At 44.0% G+C, this 19,022-nt stretch overlaps 3 protein-coding genes and 1 long non-coding RNA gene across 5 annotated transcripts; 2 read left to right on the forward strand and 2 right to left on the reverse strand.

Annotated features, from left to right (window-relative positions):
• Nucleotides 1–3,569: 3,569 nt before the first annotated feature.
• LOC124707592 (NADPH-dependent aldo-keto reductase, chloroplastic-like) lies at nucleotides 3,570–8,419 on the forward strand. The gene is made up of 8 exons (XM_047239255.1): nucleotides 3,570–3,689; nucleotides 3,924–4,070; nucleotides 4,441–4,491; nucleotides 6,730–6,806; nucleotides 6,904–6,991; nucleotides 7,333–7,605; nucleotides 7,677–7,928; nucleotides 8,064–8,419. Exons 2-8 carry the CDS (start codon nucleotides 3,954–3,956, stop codon nucleotides 8,145–8,147), a joined length of 942 nt encoding a protein of 313 aa, XP_047095211.1. The 5' UTR covers nucleotides 3,570–3,689; nucleotides 3,924–3,953; the 3' UTR covers nucleotides 8,148–8,419.
• A 495-nt stretch (nucleotides 8,420–8,914) lies between these two features.
• On the forward strand, nucleotides 8,915–12,509 carry LOC124707595 (NADPH-dependent aldo-keto reductase, chloroplastic-like). Its single transcript, XM_047239258.1, has 8 exons — nucleotides 8,915–9,158; nucleotides 9,446–9,583; nucleotides 9,940–9,990; nucleotides 10,843–10,919; nucleotides 11,015–11,102; nucleotides 11,360–11,632; nucleotides 11,777–12,028; nucleotides 12,276–12,509. Exons 2-8 carry the CDS (start codon nucleotides 9,473–9,475, stop codon nucleotides 12,357–12,359), a joined length of 936 nt encoding a protein of 311 aa, XP_047095214.1. The 5' UTR covers nucleotides 8,915–9,158; nucleotides 9,446–9,472; the 3' UTR covers nucleotides 12,360–12,509.
• Nucleotides 9,849–12,752, reverse strand: LOC124707598. 2 transcript variants are annotated; one of them, XR_007004931.1, is made up of 2 exons: nucleotides 11,323–12,752; nucleotides 9,849–10,045 (listed from the first exon to the last, which is right to left on the reverse strand). It is a non-coding gene; the product is annotated as an uncharacterized LOC124707598 (long non-coding RNA). The 2 variants fall into 2 exon arrangements; XR_007004930.1 differs by having other exon boundaries at nucleotides 9,849–10,061.
• Nucleotides 12,753–12,869: 117 nt separating this feature from the next.
• Nucleotides 12,870–14,422, reverse strand: LOC124707590. Its single transcript, XM_047239253.1, is given in 2 exon segments — nucleotides 12,870–13,163; nucleotides 13,165–14,422. Coding segments are annotated over 2 exon segments (1,317 nt in total). The 5' UTR covers nucleotides 14,194–14,422; the 3' UTR covers nucleotides 12,870–12,875.
• Between the last annotated feature and the right edge of the window lie 4,600 nt (nucleotides 14,423–19,022).

The following is a 19,022-nucleotide window of genomic DNA, read 5'->3' on the forward strand; positions in this document are numbered from 1 at the left end:
TAGATCATATCTGAGATGAAAAATCTGTTGAATTAAAATAAAATCAATTTTTTTTCAGAAAAGGGGATATGCCTATTTTCTGAATCTACTGGTGCACGCAACTGTATTAAAAATAAAGTGTTCATGTGTTAGCTACACATTGTGTGGTTTAAACGGAAAAATGCTGCTTCTGAAGCTTATTGTAGCATTGAGATTGAAATATCAAACTGTACTATTCTATCCAGGCCTAAAATTATGATGTTTTTACGATACAGGCTGGATATGACTGCGCTCCACAATACCGCAATGAGAAGGAGGTAATTAGTAACTATTTGATCCATTCGTTTAAATCTGATCAGATGGATGTTCCTTGGATGTGCTTGCTGTTAAAACTTTGAACTATTTAATTGCTTTGTAATTGCAGAAAACATGTGATGCTATTTTAAAGTCACTGCAATAATAATTGTTTCCTTGCACAAGAATATTTGTATTTGTAGTTCTCCAGTCAATTCTTGATCAAGTGCACTACCTGTAGTACCTCCAGTCAATTTCAGTGTTTACTGGAATAGGTTGAGCAGCTCTAGCTGTTCACCTGTTCTTGCTGTTCTTGATGTGTTCTTAGTGTTCTTACCCTTTGAAGCCTGTCGATGGAATGGCTAGGGTTTGCTGGTGAAAAGCTTATATTTGGTCCTCTACTAGCTCTCCTGGTCGACAGCACTGCCTGGCTATTTTGGTGACTCTCCCTGGCCTTGTGTGGTGTTACACATGCAGCAGTCCTTGTGTGCTGCCTGTGTGTGTGGCTTGGGACTTGGGCTGGAATGGATCATCTCGGCTGATCCGTGGTCATATCCTCTCCATTTCAATTGTTTGCTAACCTGCCAAGTGGTTTTACCACTTGGCCTAACTCTTGTTTTTTTTGTATTTGTTGTTTCTCTTTTGCAGGTTTTAAGAAGTTGATCAGGAAGATCAATCAAGTAGGAAGATCGATCAAGTGGTGTCTAAACAACTCATGAAAATTTAGTTGTCTAGCTTAGCTGCTTACACTTTCTTGTAATTTTCATTTTCTTTTTACATTTATTCAATTCTTGTAATGTGTTGTAATATTTCATAATTCAATTCTGAATATTGTAAATGACAATGTATTATGTGTGATGATCAATAAAGCTCAAAGTTTCTCTAATGAGCTTTTATTTATATGTTGTATAATTAATATCCTTGATTATTTATACTTGTTTAATAATTTACTTCTATTTGAATTATGAAATGTTCATATGATGTTTGAATTTGAAATTCAAACACAAGTTTGTTTGAATTCAATCATGCAACTTAAAGTTGTGATGCACTAACTCCCCTCTCTTCTCAAAACCCTAATTGTGCTAAGTGAGGTGCAAGTTTATCGCACTCTCGAAACCCTAACCCTGTAAGGTGTCGACAGAGAAACTTGTCCTCCTTCGATGTAGTTTTCTTTTAAAGCGCGAAATTTCCCCAGAATTTACGATGCAATGCACATCCCTTTCTAAAATCTACCCCTCAATCGTCTCTAAACCTGGAACATTACAGAGGAGGTGGAGGCGGCTATAGTTTTAGGCGGCGCTAGGTTTCACGTTCTGCGGGATAACCATGAGTAGGCTAACTCAACCTACGAAGTAGCAGCCCGATAACGGTTGGCTGGTCATTTAGAATGAATCAATGAACTAAACGAGTTTAGGGAGTCTGCAGAAGTTCACATATGGATCGGAATTTGTGGGTCTTGTTGTTTTAATTAATATGAGTAGCAGCCCGATAACGCATGGCAAGCCGATTTAGAATGAATCAACGAACTAAACGAGTTCAGCAAGGTTGCGGAAATTTTACAAATGGTTCGGAATCCGTGGCCGGGATGATCTAGAGCGTCAGATGAACAGATTCGACAGTCCAAGATGCCAAAACGTTGTTAGTGTCCCTAAGTGGTTGAGTTTTCCCATTTCTTAATAGGGAATTTCACGGGCAACAATGAAGTTGATTCATTCTCTTAAAGAGGGAAAACATGGATGCCCCTAGTTGTACAAGCTCATCCCCAAACACATGACGAAGCATAGAGCGGATTTTAAACCCAATCACGTGTGTTCTGACCGGCTCGTCATTTGGGGAATGAGTTTTCCAACGTTACAAACTTATGTTATTGAAAGTTCTAAAAATGACTTGCCGATCAACTTCAAAGAGGCACCCCTTAGTTTGAGAGAGTGCTCAAGAGGCGATTAGGGTTTCTTTATCTCTCGTCGGCTCTGCCGGTGATCTGCCTCGCTTTAGTGGCCTTCAGGCCATGGATGCGGGGTGGATCTCGGCATCTCGCCCCCTATAGTCGGGAGGGATCCTTTCCCTTAATTATTTTTATGGTTTTGGTTTGGTGGGGTGGCTGGTGTGATGACATCATCTCCAATAAAGTCTCACTGGCTTCAGCCCCATCTCGACGACAGCGTCGAGAAACTTGTGGAAGTTGTGTGTTTCTCCATGACTTCTTCTAGATGTGGGGATCTCGATGTGGGGATCTCTGGATCACCAAGGAGTTTCATTGACGATTATTTCTTCTTCTTCGTCTTTGGGATGGTTTTGGTCTTCTTGACCCGTTCGGTGACTTTCTGTCTGCACAATAACATTAGGTCAACTCAGGGAGGAGCGGCAGTGGTGGCATGCCGTGGCACAGTCTGGAGGTAGAAGACAAAGGGCATCTCAACGATTTCGTTGTAATTTTCATTTTTGTTGAGGTATTTTGTAATGTTCGATGTTTCTTTTAATGTCAGGGTTCTATTCACAATTTTTTCTTCTAAAAATGACCTTATAAAAACTTAAAAAGACAATGTAAGTTTTGCATTCTAAAAATACTTTCTCACTTTTTATCATGTTTGGAAAACATAGCAAATGGCCATGTTATTTGATGAAAAATTACATGGGTAAGTTTCTTTTTCAATATTTATTTATGTGCATGATTTTTTCAAGATTTTGTAAATCATACAAGTGCTTTTTTTGCTTATATTTAAAATTTGCTACAAGACTCTTTCCGGCGTTTGCTCAAACTTACCACCGACTGTGTCTTTGGCAGATATTATTACAATTTTATGTCATATTGGACAGAACACACCGCATGGCCAAAAAACAAAATGTTTACCACACTGACTTCAAAACCGGTCATAGGATGCTCATTCCAGCCAGAAGTTTTAAACTTTCCATTTTTAACCATAGGGTATGTTTTGCTAAATGTATCACAAAATTGAACAATACAGACATAATTTGATAAGGTGTTTCACCGAAAAATAGAAAATAACGTTGTCATAAAATACTCCCTCGATCAAAATTAATTAAGTTTATTTTGTCTACATACGCATAGTCTAAAAACTTAACTAGATACATATAAATTTAGATAAAGTTGGATCAATTAATATGGATCGGACGATGGAGTAGCAATTTTGGCCAGTTTTAATTGTAAGCGGCGCGACGGCAACGACAGTGACATCGTCATCGTTCGAGCAGGCGTGACGACAGGGCTCGCCGGAGGCAAAAACAAACGGCAGACAGGAACAATACTCCACTCCACTGTACTCTCAACAGCCAACACTTTCCCCGCATTCTCCGCCTCTCTCACCTTGCTCTCTCTCAGACGCCCGTCCGCCGTCCTATCTCCTTCTCCGGCTCGCCGGCTCTGTGACCCTCGGCGAGAGACGGCCTACAGGGAGGTGCGATCAGCTTCCCCATCCTGTAGTGCAGCGGCGGCGCGATTTCTTTCAGGCTGTGCTCTCTTCTGTTTTCTTTTCTTTTTTGTGAGGGAAGCTGTGCTCCTCTTTCCTTGGATGATTCGATAGCCTTTGCGCCCTGCTAGAGATCGAACCGACAGCTTGGATTGTGATCATCAGTACCTGCTTTGTTCTTGCAATTTATCTTTGCCTGCTTCGTTCTTCAATCCCCCGCAGGTTGTTACTGAGAACCAGATATAATCTAAGATGGCTGAATTTTTTGTCCTCAACACCGGTGCGAGAATCCCATCGGTTGGCCTCGGCACCGCGACAGGGAAAGCTGAACCCGGCGTCGTCGGAGCGGCCGTCTATGCTGCTGTCAAGGTATCTTTGAGTAGAATCTGCAGAGCTTGCTCCGAGACACATGATCGAAAGCCCACCCTACCGGGAAATTTCAGTTTATTGGTTTACGTCCTGATCATGCTCTGGTGTGTAGTTAGACTATAGATCACATCTGAGATGAAAAATCTGTTGAATTAGAAAAAAAAAATCAAGTTTTTTCAGAAAAGGGGATATGCCTAGTTTCTGAATCTATTGGTGCACGCAACTGTATTAAAAATCAAGTCTTCAGGTCACATTGTGTGGCTTAAACACAGAAAATTGCTGCCTCTGAAGCTTATCGTAGTATTGAGTTTTAAATATCAAACTGTACTATTCTACCCAGGCCTAAAATTTTGATGTTTTTACGATACAGGCTGGATATCGGCATATCGACTGCGCTCCACAATACCGCAATGAGAAGGAGGTAATTAGTAACTATTTGATCCATTCGTTTAGATCTGACCAGATCGATGTTCCTTGGATGTGCTTGCTGTTAAAACTTTGAACTATTTAATTGCTATGTAATTGCAGAAAACATGTGATGCTAGTTTAAAGTCACTGCAATAATAATTGTTTCCTTGCACAAGAATATTTGTATTTATAATTCCCCACAATTCTTGATCAAGTGCAGTACCTGTACTACCGTATCTTTTTTCATGTTTTAATACATGTGTAGAATAAAATATGAACTTGCAATTTTTTTCTGAAAAGTATGTGGCCTGCACTGGAAAAAAAGAGGGTGGACAATATAAATATCAACTATTTGTGTACTGATATTTTTTTGGCAATGATGCACCAAGTTTGCAGGTGCACAGATTAGTACAATATTTTCCCGTGTCAAGCTTTTAGGATTTTTTTACAAGCCGATAAATTTTCCTGTGGGATATTGGTTAGCCAGGACCATATCTTTTCCGGTGCAAGGGCAATAAATGACAGAAGATTTACGCTTACCGGTCACTTTCTCACTTATTATTCTCTAATGGTCGTTTATTGTTTCCTAAATATAGGATTTAATCAATCTCCCCTGACTAGTATTGGTGAGCTAGCACCACACTGAGTTTCCGGTGCAAAGGCTATACGAGTATCTTCAATGGAGGCTTTGAAAATTTAGCTGTAAAAGTCGTAAATACGCCACGATAGATATAACACATTGCTGAAGCGTGCTACGGTAGACTATATTTTACAGCAAGAACCGAAAAATATGCTTCACTGAGGTTGTAAAATAGAGCTCCACAAACAAGTTTCTTCAACATTTCATAGAACAAACAATATCAAACAGGCTACAAATAAATCTGTAAAATTCAACTAAATTACTGTGCATTATCCATGTAGCTCAGAAATTGATATAGCTAGCAAGCTAGCAATCGAATCTCCATGCGCGGCCGTCCGAAATTAGTTCGTGCGTGCGTGCGCGGACCACATGCAATCGAGTCCGCGCGCGGCAGAATCGAGTCTAGCTAGCCACAACAATCGAAATCGAGTCCGTGCCTGCGTGCGCGGCCGGCGGAGCTCGCAGCGCGGCGGCCAACGGAGCTCGTAGCGCGGCGGCCGGCGGAGCTCGCAGGGGGGCCGACGGAGCTCGCAGCACGGCGGTCGACGGAGCTCGCAGGGCGGCGGTCGACGGAGCTCGCAGGGCGGCGGCCGGCGGAGCTTGCAGGGAGGCCGGCGGAGCTCGCAACACGGCGGCCGACGGAGCTCGCAGCACGGCGGCCGGTGGAGCTCGCAGGGAGGCGGCCGACGGAGCTCGCAGGGCGGCCGACGGAGCTCGCGGGGCGGCGGCCGGCGAAGCTCGGTGGGAGGCGGCCGACGAAGCTTGCAGCACGGCGGCCGGTGGAACTCGCGATGCGGCGGTCGGCAGAGCATAGCAGTTTCTTTTTCGCGCGAGCGGTTCCAGCTTACAGCGCGCGGTAGCCGGCGCACTAGATATGCCGCTTTGGATGGCGCAAACTACCGCGCGCATCCTAAATATTTACAGCGCGATCTATTTCACAGCGTCCGCTGGAGGCGTAGTACGTAGTATTGCGCTGTATACTAGCAGCTTTTAGCACTGCAGTTTACAGCTTCTGTTGGAGATGCTCTAAATGGTAGAGCACTTGCGCCTATCGGTCTCTGTCTCACTGATCACGCTCTAAAGGTCACAGCTTAATACCTAAATATAGGATTTTATAATCTCCCCGCCGGGTATTGGTGAGGTTGGACCATATTGAGTTTCCAGTCCTAAGGCTATAAATGACAGAACCATTAACGACTACTGGTTACTGTCTAAAGAATGCATCTTGATGCTTAAATAAAGGTTTTTATCAATCACTCTGACACATATTGATGAGCTCCTAGCACCATTCTTAGTTTCCAGTGCAATATAAATGACACAACATATCATGCCTATAAGTCACTGTCTCACTGATCATGCTCTAAAGGTTGCAGCTTGATACCTAAATATAGGATTTTATCAATCATTATAGCCATCACTATATTATATCTGATCGGTCAGTCATGATACTCATGGTATCATCCACTCATACATTCGTTTGTCTCAAGTCATGCTGTAAAACTGCTAACCTGAAAATCTCTGGTCTTGTTAGCTTTTACCAGGAGATGTTATGTTATATAACATATAAGTATATATAACTGACCTAGCTGGATTGAAATCTATTTTCTGTAGATTGGTCTCACTCTAAAGAAACTATTTGAGGATGGTGTTGTTAAACGGGAAGATTTATTTATCACTTCTAAGTTGTGGTAAAGATTCATTTCCGACCTCAGTCGCATCATGTGTAAATAAGTGGTTTATATAATTTACAGTACTGTGCCTCAAAAGGTATTTTGAATTTTGCAGGTCTGGTAATCATGCCCCAGAAGATGTGCCAGAGGGCATCGACACTACCCTTGAAGACTTGCAGCTGGAGTATTTAGACCTTTTCCTTGTAAACTTCTGTACTTAATTGTTAATCTATTTAATAGTGTATATAATGTCAAATTCCATGGCTCATGGAATACTAAAAGTAGATGAATTATGTTCTCGTACTTATCGCTCCCTCTGAGCATGATTTTCGTCTTCAAAGCAATTTTGCTCTTCTTCATTTATTTGGCGGTGCATAGAGTATGCTGCAAAATACAACTTTTACTGAACAGTGAAGTGCATTCTCAAACTGACTAAGATAAAGAATAATCCATTATCTAAATAAAAAACTAAGAGAGAAAAATGATTTTATCTGTATGCATATGTACCTGAGTTATTTTGTTGATAGTGTCCGGTATTTTGCAGATCCATACTCCAATTCGTTCTAAAAAAGGAGCCATCCCAACCCCTGAAAACTTCCTTCCGGTTGACATTCCTGCTACTTGGGGAGCAATGGAGAAGTTATATCACTCTGGCAAGGCTCGCGCGATTGGTGTGAGTAACTTTTCTTGTAAGAGGATGGAGGATTTGCTTGCCATTGCTAGTGTACCACCAGCAGTCAACCAGGTTGAGTCACATCCTGGTTGGCAGCAGATGAAACTCCGTGAACTTTGCAAGTCAAAGAGTGTCCATATTTCTGTAAGTTTTGATCATTACTCCCTCCGTTCCATATTAGTTGTGCCCAATAGCTTTAACTTGTGTTTTTTCAGGCATATTCACCCTTGGGTAAACCTGGATCGCCTGGGTCCATGGGTAAAGGCTTTCTTAGCAATCCTATTATTGTCTCTGCTGCCGAGAAGTTGCAGAAAACCCCTGCACAGGTTGCTCTACGCTGGGGTCTTCAAATGGGCCACAGTGTGCTTCCGAAGAGCGTCAACGAAACAAGGATGAAGGAGAACCTAAGCGTATTTGGTTGGTCTATTCCTGAAGATTTGATGGCAAAGTTCTCTGAAATCCCACAGGCATGTCTCAACTTACCTTCTTATATTGAAAAAGATATCTTTTCTCAGAAGAACAATGCAGTGCATGCCAGCTACCGGAATTAGCATTCTTATATTGGTTATCTATCTGAGATTGTTTTGGCTTGCCCAATGCAGGTTAAGACGCTAAGAGCCGAGTTCGTAGTTCACCCCCAAGGTATCTACAAAACCGTGGAGGATTTCTGGGATGGTGAAATCTGAAGCGTACGAAGTACTGCACTGAACGCATCACATCACATCATATTCCAACATAAAACCCTTGTTATTGTCGTTGGTTCTGAATTTGTATGCAAATATTTTCATTTGAACCGCTAGCAGTAAATACCTTCTTTAGATGAGAGAAACTGGAAATATCTTGTTCGATTATGTATCTATACCGCAGTAAATGTTGATCTCCTAAATATGTTTCAAAGTAAGCATAGTTCTCATATACATAATGAGCCATTTAGTCCGTGCCTGGACTTGAAAAATGAACGTAGAGGGTTGTCTTGCGGAAACTCTTCTTTTTGGAACTTTTTGGCATTTCAAAATGCGTTTAAAATACATTTTAAATAAAGGGAGCATATTGCATCACGGAGAGCCATACCCTGCATGCACACTTCAAGTTATTCAAAGTTGGTTCAAGCAACACCTTTAGCATGACTTATTTTCGGAGAACAAGATGCGTGTATGTGTGTACTTCAAGAAGCCGTGACAAGATTCTCTTAAGACAAAATACAGATAAGGAATTGTGTCCTGAGCTTAGACGAGTTCATCAGCTATTGCACGGCACGCCGTGGCAAAGTTATCTGCCACCCAAAAAGGCCCTAATCCTCACCGACCTGTCAAACTTCGGCGAAGATATCATGACAGGAATGCAGATACAGACAACGCCTAGCATGCTATCAGCAACAAACTGGAAGTTAGTGTCACCAACAAGCCCTCATGCAATGAATGAGCGTACGTGTTAAACGTGGCGGCAGAAAGAAGAAAAAAATCCTTGGCCGGCAAGGCCGTTTTGGCACCAGGGCGGAAAGAACTCTACTGGAACAAGTCCACACTCACACTCCACGCTGCATACTATATTCTCAGCGCTTCTCCCCATTTTCTGCCTCGTCACTTCCCCCTTCCCTTGGCCGCGTCTTCATCTCTTGGCGCCAGTCCGCCTTCTCCAGCGAGCCAGCTCCGGGGCTCTTCCCCAAAGGATCGACCACCTTCAAGGCCTCCGAGAAAGTAACTAACCTATCTTGTGATTTCACTTTGTAGTAGTGCAGTAGTTCTATCCCCTTAACATGGTGATGTCCTAGAGATCTATCTCTGTCTGTGATATACAGCAGTCGATGCTGGGCAATTCCTTGCTCCTTTTTCCTCCTTGTTTTTTACATCTTCCGTGGGTAACCTTTTACCTGGAAAGTTCAAAGAATTTTAGCTCGACATATCCCTGGCATGTGGGTCCCAAATCAACAAGTAAAGGTTGAAGGGAGTAACATCTTTACCTTCTCTGTTCTTTGATCTTGCAGGTATTAGGTAGTACGAGATAACCAGAGATGGCTGACTCATTTGTGCTCAACACTGGAGCAAGAATACCATCACTCGGCCTCGGCACAGCGAAAACAGAACCTGGGACTGTCGGGGAGGCCGTCTACACTGCTGTCAAGGTCTTCTACTGGAACCTATGGATCTTGCTCTAACAGTCTGTTCAGAGCAAGAACCTACCAAGTAAAGGCTGGAAATTTTTGTTGAATGATTCACTGCATTAATTAAACTATCAAATCTCTTATAAGGTGATTTTCTTTTGTTAAAATCTTATTTAACGATCTCTGCCAAACTAATATTCGCATCAAAGATGATACAACTGTTAAATTCAGCTTGACTTGTTGCGTGTTGAAGTGCTTCATATGCTACAATGTCAGTGATTCAAGCTCACAAAAATGCTAGTGGAGCTCCTTAAGTATGAAAAGTTAAACTGTACCATTTTATTCAAATCTAAGAATTTTATGCCATTACAATACAGGCTGGATACCGGCAGATTGATTGTGCTCCGGCATACCGCAATGAGAAGGAGGTAAATATTTGACCCGTAGCTTTCAATCACATCAGAGGATGCCCCTTTAATGTGCCTGTTGTTCAACAGAACTACTAAAATGTTTAGATTGACTGGTAGCTGTACTTGCAAAAAAAAAACCAAAGTGCTGGTGTCAGATTATTGAAACAAGCAAGTGGTGTCAGATTAAATATCACTAATTGTTTGCTCACATACAAATATCTATATGTCTTGGCTCAGTCTGTTCTTAATTTAGTGGAGTATATAGATACTACCATATGCTTTTGTTTCTATTACAAGGATACATGGTAATTGTCCTTGTCAGGCAATTAAAATTAACTAAAGTTGGTGGGAATGGTTGTTAGTTTTCAATTCGGTTAAGTGACAAGACAAAGGGAGCTACTTAGTCGTGATCTAAAAGATTGCAGGCAGAAGAAAGTACATTGGATACCTATAGACATCCTTAGTCGTGATCTAAAAGATTGCAGGCAGCTACTTAAATGAGAGGCCCATTCAACTTATGGCGGTGAAGTTGTGAGACTATAGTTAAGCTATATGTACTCGTTGATGCAGAGGCAGGGGCACTTCAGCTTCCTTTGCGCAAACCAACACCTATTTGGATTCGCTTGAGAAGAGCGCATTCTTGAGATGCTAAGGGCTGGCCAAAGGGTTAACTAAACTAATAAGATCTCTTACTGGAAGCTTCGATTTTCTAAAAGGGGGTTATGAGGGTATATATGACAACTCAAGATATGACCCGTATATGTTGTTTGGAGTCATATTGTACTACACAGAAACTGTAAACCTCTAATATTTAGTTTATATTTGACTCTGTTTTATGAAACTAAGTGTTTACTTTACAACCTTTTATAGATTGGTCTGGCTCTGAAGAAACTATTTGAGGAGTCTGTGGTTAAGCGGGAAGACCTATTTATCTCTTCTAAGTTGTGGTTAGGCTTCATTTTTTTAACTTGCACCATGTGTAGAGGAATAACTTCTATAATTTGCAGTGCTGTGTTATCAAAAGATACTTTGAATTTTGCAGGTCTGGAAATCACGCCCCAGAAGATGTACCAGAGGGCATCGACACTACTCTTGAAGATTTGCAACTGGACTACTTAGACCTGTTCCTTGTAAATTTCTAAACCTGACTCCATTTAATAGTGTTTGTACTGTGGCATTGCCCGTGGTTCACTGAATACTAATGTAGATACATGAGTTATGCTTAATGTTTTCGGCCTAAAATCGCATGAACGCTCAATCAAAATAAACCTGATAATATGACTTTAGGAACTGTGCAGTGCATTCTCAAGATCATTGTGAGATAGAAACGGTATAACTTCATGCACGTACCTTAGTTAGTTTGTTGATGATGTCCTATACTTTGCAGATCCATGCTCCAGTTCGTACTGAGAAAGGCGCTGTCCGAACTGCTGAAAACTATATTCCTCTTGATGTTCCTGCTACGTGGGGAGCAATGGAGAAGTTATATGACTCTGGCAAGGCTCGTGCCATCGGTGTGAGTAACTTCTCTTGTAAGAGGATGGAGGATTTGCTTGCCATTGCTAGGGTAACTCCAGCAGTCAACCAGGTTGAGTCCCATCCAGGTTGGCAGCAAACAAAACTCCGTGCACTTTGTCAGTCAAAGGGTGTTCATATTTCTGTAAGTTGTGAACATCTCAAATGTACTGACTGTTTCCTCTGTTTTTTTTCAAGCAGCTACTGTCTAGTTTCTACAAAATCACTACTACTACATTAGTTAGTCCACTTCAGTTTGTTCATATATTCTTTACTTCGGTTTTTGCAGGCATATTCACCGCTAGGTAGACCTGGATCACCTGCTTTCAAGGGTCCAAGCTTTCTTAGCAACCCTATTGTCATCTCTGTTGCCGAGAAGCTACAGAAAACTCCTGCACAGGTTGCTCTACGCTGGGGTCTTCAAATGGGCCAGAGTGTAGTTCCAAAAAGCACCAATGAGACAAGGATAAAGGAGAACTTTGACATATTTGATTGGTCTATTCCTGAAGACTTGATGTCAAAATTCTCTGAAATCCCACAGGCATGCCCCAACACCTCTGTTATTTTTATTCTTCATGCAAATGTTCCTACCTATCTTTGTTCTGTTGGTTATATTGCCATATAGTATACCCTGATAGTATTATGCAATGCTATACCCTTGTCAGAAATTACATTTAAATAAAAATCATGTTATGCATAATTATTGTTGAGAAACATATTGCATGTAGATCCATAGAATTACCCTGTGATATTGGTTATCTAAGATTGTTTTGGTCTTCTATATGCAGATTAAGACGCTGAGAGCTGAATTTGTAGTTCACCCCCAAGGTATTTACAAAACCGTGGAGGATTTCTGGGATGGTGAAATCTGAAGCTCTGCACTAAAGGCATAGCAGTATTGCATGCCAGCATGAATCCCCTACTTCTTGTGGTTGGTTGTATGCAGATGCAGATGTTTCCCTTGAACTGCTGGGAATAAATGTCTTCTTTTACAGAACAGAATTAAAATAATTGCTAGATCAAATGTACTCTGTCTTTTTTTTGTTGAGAGTGACACAAGTTACAATCAGAATTAAGGTACGTACCAATGACAGCATGACAACCTCATACAAAATCCTACCAGCCATGGTTGTTCAGTGTGCCTAGACCTGAAAACTAAGCCCGTGAAACAAAAGCTTCAATCATCCTCTCTTCTGAGCATTGCGCCTGCTAACATACTGATGTCATTTGTATTTTCACAACACACATGCTCTACTAGTATCAGAATCAAGGTACGTACCAATGACAGCGCGCTTGACAACCTTACACAAAATCCTACTACCAACCATGGTTGTTCAGTTTCGGGTAGAACTGAAAGCTGATGCCGGCCATGAAACAACAAAATCTTCTTAATCATTCTCTCTTCCGAGTAGCATCGAGCCTGCTATCTGAACATACGCCATCTGAGTGTAGCCGTTGAACACTGACACGTCGAATCTCGCCAGACCAATCCTCTGGAACAGGCCATGCCGTCCGTCTTCGATGATAGGGTCGGACGCGCGAGCAGGGTCATATCTTGTCTGGTGGGTCAAGGATGGACCGGCAACAGGAGGCAGCTCCCAGTACAGATCCAGCACGGATTCAACAAGCCTGCTGTTACGGAAATGCTCCTTGTACGAGATGGCCTCACTAGTTCTTGTTGAAGTTGTCGCGCGCGTAGCCTCTGACGCCCCACCACGCATCATCCTTTCCACATAGCTGGTCAGTCTCCACAGCCTTGTCCCAGAACCTGTTTCGCTTCGACCTTAGCCTTGCTTCATCACTATCCCAGAAGCAGCTGTGCCCACCACCTCTGATGTGTGGCTGGTCGCATATCTGTCTCAGGGAGTAATGGTCGCCTGTGCCTGTGTCGTAGTTGTCCTCGAACACGAGATGCCTGAATCCGGCCTTGTGCGCCTGCTTCACCCTCTTCAGCTCGCTCTGGTGGTCATCAAAGAAAACAAGCACCCTGCTGATATCAGAAATGCCATGCTTCCTCAGCAGTTTCTCCCAATCCACGCTTCCAAAGTCGATGAACTTCTTCCCAGCTAGATAAGTGCAGTTTGCATCGACGTATGCAGGCCCCTTCTTGAGATATCTCTCGGGGTGTCTGGGTGAGAGCGATATGATCCAGGTGTTTGGCATGGCCTGACGCAGAACCCAGGTCGAGTGCCCCTTGTGCGCACCGCTCTCGATCATCAGGTCTGGCTTGAGCCAGCGAGCCATGAACCAGAGCCCAAAACTGTGGTCGAATCCCATCCCGTACATGTTGTTCTTGATAGGGCGCCTCTCGTAGATCGGCACGAATTCTTCCAGCCCACTGAGCAAATCTTTGGAAGTCCACTCCACTGCCTTACCAGACTTTGATCTGCACCAGGGGACGCCGAGGGATCCGAAGTCGGAGGCTGCGGCGGCGTCCGGGAGGGCGAGGAAGCGCGCGTCGAGGCCCAGCGGCGGGCAGTCGGCCCGGGGGCGGGCTCGGCCGGCGAGGAAGGCGGCGGAGGCGACGGCGAGGAGGAGGAGGAGCGAGGCGGCCGCGCGGTAGGAGCAGTGGAGGCGGGCGGCGGCGAAGAAGAAGGCGGGGTGCGCCTTCCGGGTCTTGGACTCGTCGTCGTCGTCCCCGGCGTTGGTTGCCGCGGAGGACGAGGAGGCGCCGGCGACGCGGGCGGAGAGGCCCGTCTCGTGCATATCGGCGGTGGTGGAATGGAGAGAGTGGTGGGAGTGTGAAGACCTAGATTAGATTTGGAATGTGGCTTCGTTGTAGTGCAGTGTTCTTCCGGTGAATAGGCAAGAAATGAATGAACTACTCTGAATTCTGAACCCAGTCGCTCCAGTTCTTCTGCTACCTGCGCCGGCGTCCGCCAAGGCAGATGCCCCGGTGCTTCATTGGGCCGGCATCTGCTCCTCAATTTGGGGAGAGAATGTACACACAGGTGATCCTGAAACGGCAGCCTCAATAATTTTAACATTTTATGAAATTTAAATTTGCACAAAAGACCTCGGGTTTCATTTGAATTTCTGTAAAGTTTGCCAAATTTAAACTACAAGACGGGAAAAAACCCTAATCTAATGACGAGGGTCAAAGGCGGTGAAGTGGAGGTAGTTGTCGACGTCATCGTCACCGGCGTCGTCCTCCGGCTTTATCGCCGGTGCCAGTGCCGGAGAAGTCCCGTCGAGGTCGACAATGTTGTTGTTGTCGATCGCCGACCACCAGTCCGCATGTCATCCGGCCGCCGCCTGCATCTCCACCTCCACCTCCCACTACTTCTTCTCCGTCTGCGGCGACGGTAGTGGGAGAACCCACGGGAGGATCGGCGCCATGCGCCGCCCCGAGGTACAACTGCTCGCATAGCGGTGAATGGGCAACCTCCTTCTTCACCGCCACTTCCCTCTTTACCGACGTTGACGAAGAGCCGTGCGACGCATCGTGGATGAAGTCACCCCCGCCATGTCTCAGCGGCGGATAGGGCGTTGAGTGTTGTCGCCTTGCGGAGCGCGATGAGTCGGAATGCACCGCTAGGACGATGGACTCCACCGTTGGGAAAGTAGATCGGTCGGCGAGGAGGGTTGTCTTCACTTCGCGGGCAGTAGCCGTACGCGGTGAGCGTGGCGTCGACGCCATGCCCATACCACCAAGCACGTGATTCCCGCCTCCCGCTCTCGCTGGAAGATGAACGTCCACTCCTGGTTGTTCGGAGCCCACGCCGGCTGGTTTCGCTGCGCCGCCGGAAGCTAAGCTTGTTGCTCGTCCGTGAGGGCTCGGAGCTCCGCACCCTCCGGCGCCAGCAGGACATCGTTGATAATCCCCAAGTGTAGTAAAATTCGATAAATATTGGAGTGTCGAACCCACAAGGAGGTGAAGGTAAACTATATATTATCTAAGGCCCTATAGCTCACGTATATGGCCTTCCGTGCAAAGTAATGTACTAGAGTGTGTAAGGTATGTTTTACTTCTATCTAAGAAACGGTAAATTGTTGAAAGCAAATACTACAAGTAAACTATTGCAAGCAAGCGAGTTAAGTAGGAGCAGTTATCTCAAAGAAGTAAGTGTTTAGGCAAATTATTATTTCATTTGTTTGGTTGTCATAATTAGTGAAACACATGGATAGGCTTTTATTGTTTCTTCTATAGAGGAGTCATAGATAGGGGCAGCCATAAATATGTACAATTACACCCCTAGTGATTGATTCCAAGGCCATTTTCGAGCAAACTGAAGAGATATTAAGACATAAGTTTCAAGGTCTTCAATATTATATCGCTCATTAATTAACCATGAATTAATAAGACTTGGGAGACAGTTTCTAGCAACCTTCGGCTATCCCTTCTCCTATCATCATGCGACGGTGACAACCTCCCCCAACATATGTGTGCCCTCATATATCAATACATAAGATCATCATAGAAGATAACCTATACTTGAATGCAACCAAAAACAACCTATTTCATAATTTCCATAAACAAGTCACTACTCAAACATAGACCTAGAGACATAATAGATCATGGGAAAAAAATAGATCAGACATCATGTTTGCCAAGAGATTACAATATGGAGATCGTGAATGTTGTTGAAGGTGTTGACGAAGAAGTGCCTCCCCAAAGGGGAGAGGCGGCCATGCGAGGAGAGGAGGCGGTGTCGGTGGCTCCCTATGGGCGACGCTTGCTCTTTGAGGCAGCGGCCCTGCTTGGCCCCCTTCTTCCTTGGACCTTCAAATATGGTTGGAGTTGGAGTCAATCACATCACAATCTTTCAGATTCCCGAAACTGCTTCTGGAACTTCACAGTAATTGGGCTTCATTTTGGGTTTTAGAGTCGTTTAGGACGAACTTTTTTTGTCTAGAATGATTGGCAAAAAAATTCCCACCACTTTTATGTTGTGACTTTTTCCATCGAACGTGTCTTTTAGGATGAAGAGGGTTCTCGATTGCAAGTCTGTGTTCGAATGGGCCTAAACAGATGAATGTTGAACAGTGCATGGGTGGACCTAGGGAAATTTTGACAAATCAGACCACCTACCACAGTGAAATGCCAAAAAGGACCACCTCTGAATGCAAATGGAAAAACTACTGTGGGGGCACGCTAGCCAGCTGTCGCGGAGTGTGGCGGCAGGTGACGAGGGAGCTCCTCGGCAATGACCACCATGAGGGTCTTAGGGTTGACGGAATCATGCATGCTAGCACGAGACATCGGATACCAAACAAACGGGGAGAGAGATTTACCCAGGTTCGGGGCTCTCGATAAGGTAAAACCCTTACTTCCTGTTGGGATTCGTCCCTCTCCTCCCAACAACGCGATGAACGCAGCCTGGAGAAGAGGGACGAATCCAGCAAGCAACGGATCGATGAACGATACGCCTCAAACCTGAGCTAGACACTCCTTGACGAACACAAGAACCTTCACAGCGGATATATTATGAACTAGATAAACGGCAGCGCCGTACCCCTGGAGGGATGATACATGTGAACACACGCAATGTTTTTTAACCTAAAACTTGTCTAACCCTCAAACCCTAGCCGTGCCCACCCTTATATGAGGGGGTGGCCGGCCAGCCCCTAGTGGGCCTCTCTACCTTGGTTTGGACAGGCTCAAACTAAACTGACTCAACTCAATAGAATCCCTAATTGGCCCACATATGACCATAGACATAAAATACGATAAATAAGATAACTAGCTAGGTGGAGTCCTGAAATTGAGTGTCACACATTGGCCTTCATGCCCGTATCATCTTGATTTATCGAGTAGAATAGATTACAATGGGGTAGCCGATAGACTACTATGATCTACTCGCCGGGAGGCAAGAATTCTAGGCTTTGTGCGCTAGGTTGTGGTGATTTCGTGTAGTTTTGTTCTCTTGTTTGGAAGGCTCTCTCCTGACCTTTATATAAGAGGCCAAGCCCCGAGAGTTCTGTCCGAACTCGACTAGGTTACATTGAGTCCTAATCTAATCTTTCCTTATCGACGCCTTCTTGCCTTGTTCGTCAAGAATCCATCTTCGGGTAAGTTTTCTTCATTGCAACCGACGTACGGACCCATCTTGGTTTTGGACAATCTTCATGGGCCCCTAATTGGGCCAAGGGAGGTAGACTAATGTCTTAGAAGTAATAGAATTACCCTTGGATAAAACATTGTTGTTTTCTCTCTAGTAGCAACAACACATATACAATCTTAGAAGTTATTGTCACTCTTTCAGAAAACTAGAGGCATGAACCTACTATCAAGCATAAATACCCCCTCTTAGAGTCACAAGCATTTACTTGGCCAGAGCAACTACTAGAAATGGAGAGAATAAAAGATCAAAAATAACATATGACAAGAATATATAATCGATCTCAACATATTATTCAATATTCATCGGATACCAGCAAACACAACATGTAGCATTACATAAGGATGATCTTAATAATGTTAGGCACCTCGCAAGATCTAAACATGAGGCACAAATTGGAGAAGACAACCATGTAGCTACTGCTATGGACCCATAGTCCATGGATGAACTACTCACGCATCACTTCGGAGGCGGGAATGGCGATGTATAGGCCTCCGGTGATGATCTCCCCCTCCGGCAGGGTGCCGGGAAGAGCTTCAGAACCCTCCCGAGCTAGGGTCTGCGATGGCGGCCGCGACGGAACTTTTCGTGGATGGAGGCTCGGGTCTTTAGGTTTTTCCCGATATCGTGAATAAATAGGCGGAAGGGCGAGGTCGGTGGAGGCCAGGCGGGCCCACACCACCCCTTGGCGCGGGCCCAGGCCAGGCCGCGCCAAGGTGTGGTCTGGCCACCCTGCACCACTTCTTCGACCCCCCTCCGGACTCTGTCTTCGTTACAGAAAAATATTGACTTCGGCTTTTATTTCGTCCAATTCCGAGAATATTTCCTGTACAACTTTTCTGAAATACAAAATAGCAGCAAACATGGAACTAGCACTGTGGTATCTTGTTAATAGGTTAGTCCCGAAAAATGTATAAAAGTGCAACGAAGTGTAAACAAAACATATATAAATTGGTTCAAAACAAGCATGGAGAATCAAAAATTATAGATACGTTTGCAACGTATTAGTCAGCTCCGAAGAATTCATTAAATATCCCTTGATTCTCAGGTTGACTAGAAGTTCCGGCATAGCATTGCTGCGAAATATGCTCACGACCCTGTGGTGAGGCCATATTGTGGCCGAAACCAGCTACCATGTTGGGCTAAGCTGGATCAAAATATTGATGCGTAAAATAATGAATTGTAACTAATAGGCATGATTATTTTTACGGGAGAAATTATATATTAAAATTGACAGAACCTATGGTGGAGGCATGATTATTTTAACCGGGCAAGATCAAAAGATTGCTGCGGATGGAAAAGTTTCGTAAATAACAGTCATAATTATATGTTATATGAGTGATTATTCATAAGATATGAACATACACGAGTGGTGTTGTCGATGTTTAAAGTCTCCCCTTGGGTGTATAAATATCGTTCCCCGAACAGATTAGTAGATAAAATATTCTCCTCCTATTTTTAGTGCACAGATTA

The sequence above is a fragment of the Lolium rigidum genome, chromosome 4 (assembly GCF_022539505.1).
Source record: "Lolium rigidum isolate FL_2022 chromosome 4, APGP_CSIRO_Lrig_0.1, whole genome shotgun sequence".
NCBI classification, from domain to species: Eukaryota; Viridiplantae; Streptophyta; class Magnoliopsida; order Poales; family Poaceae; genus Lolium; species Lolium rigidum.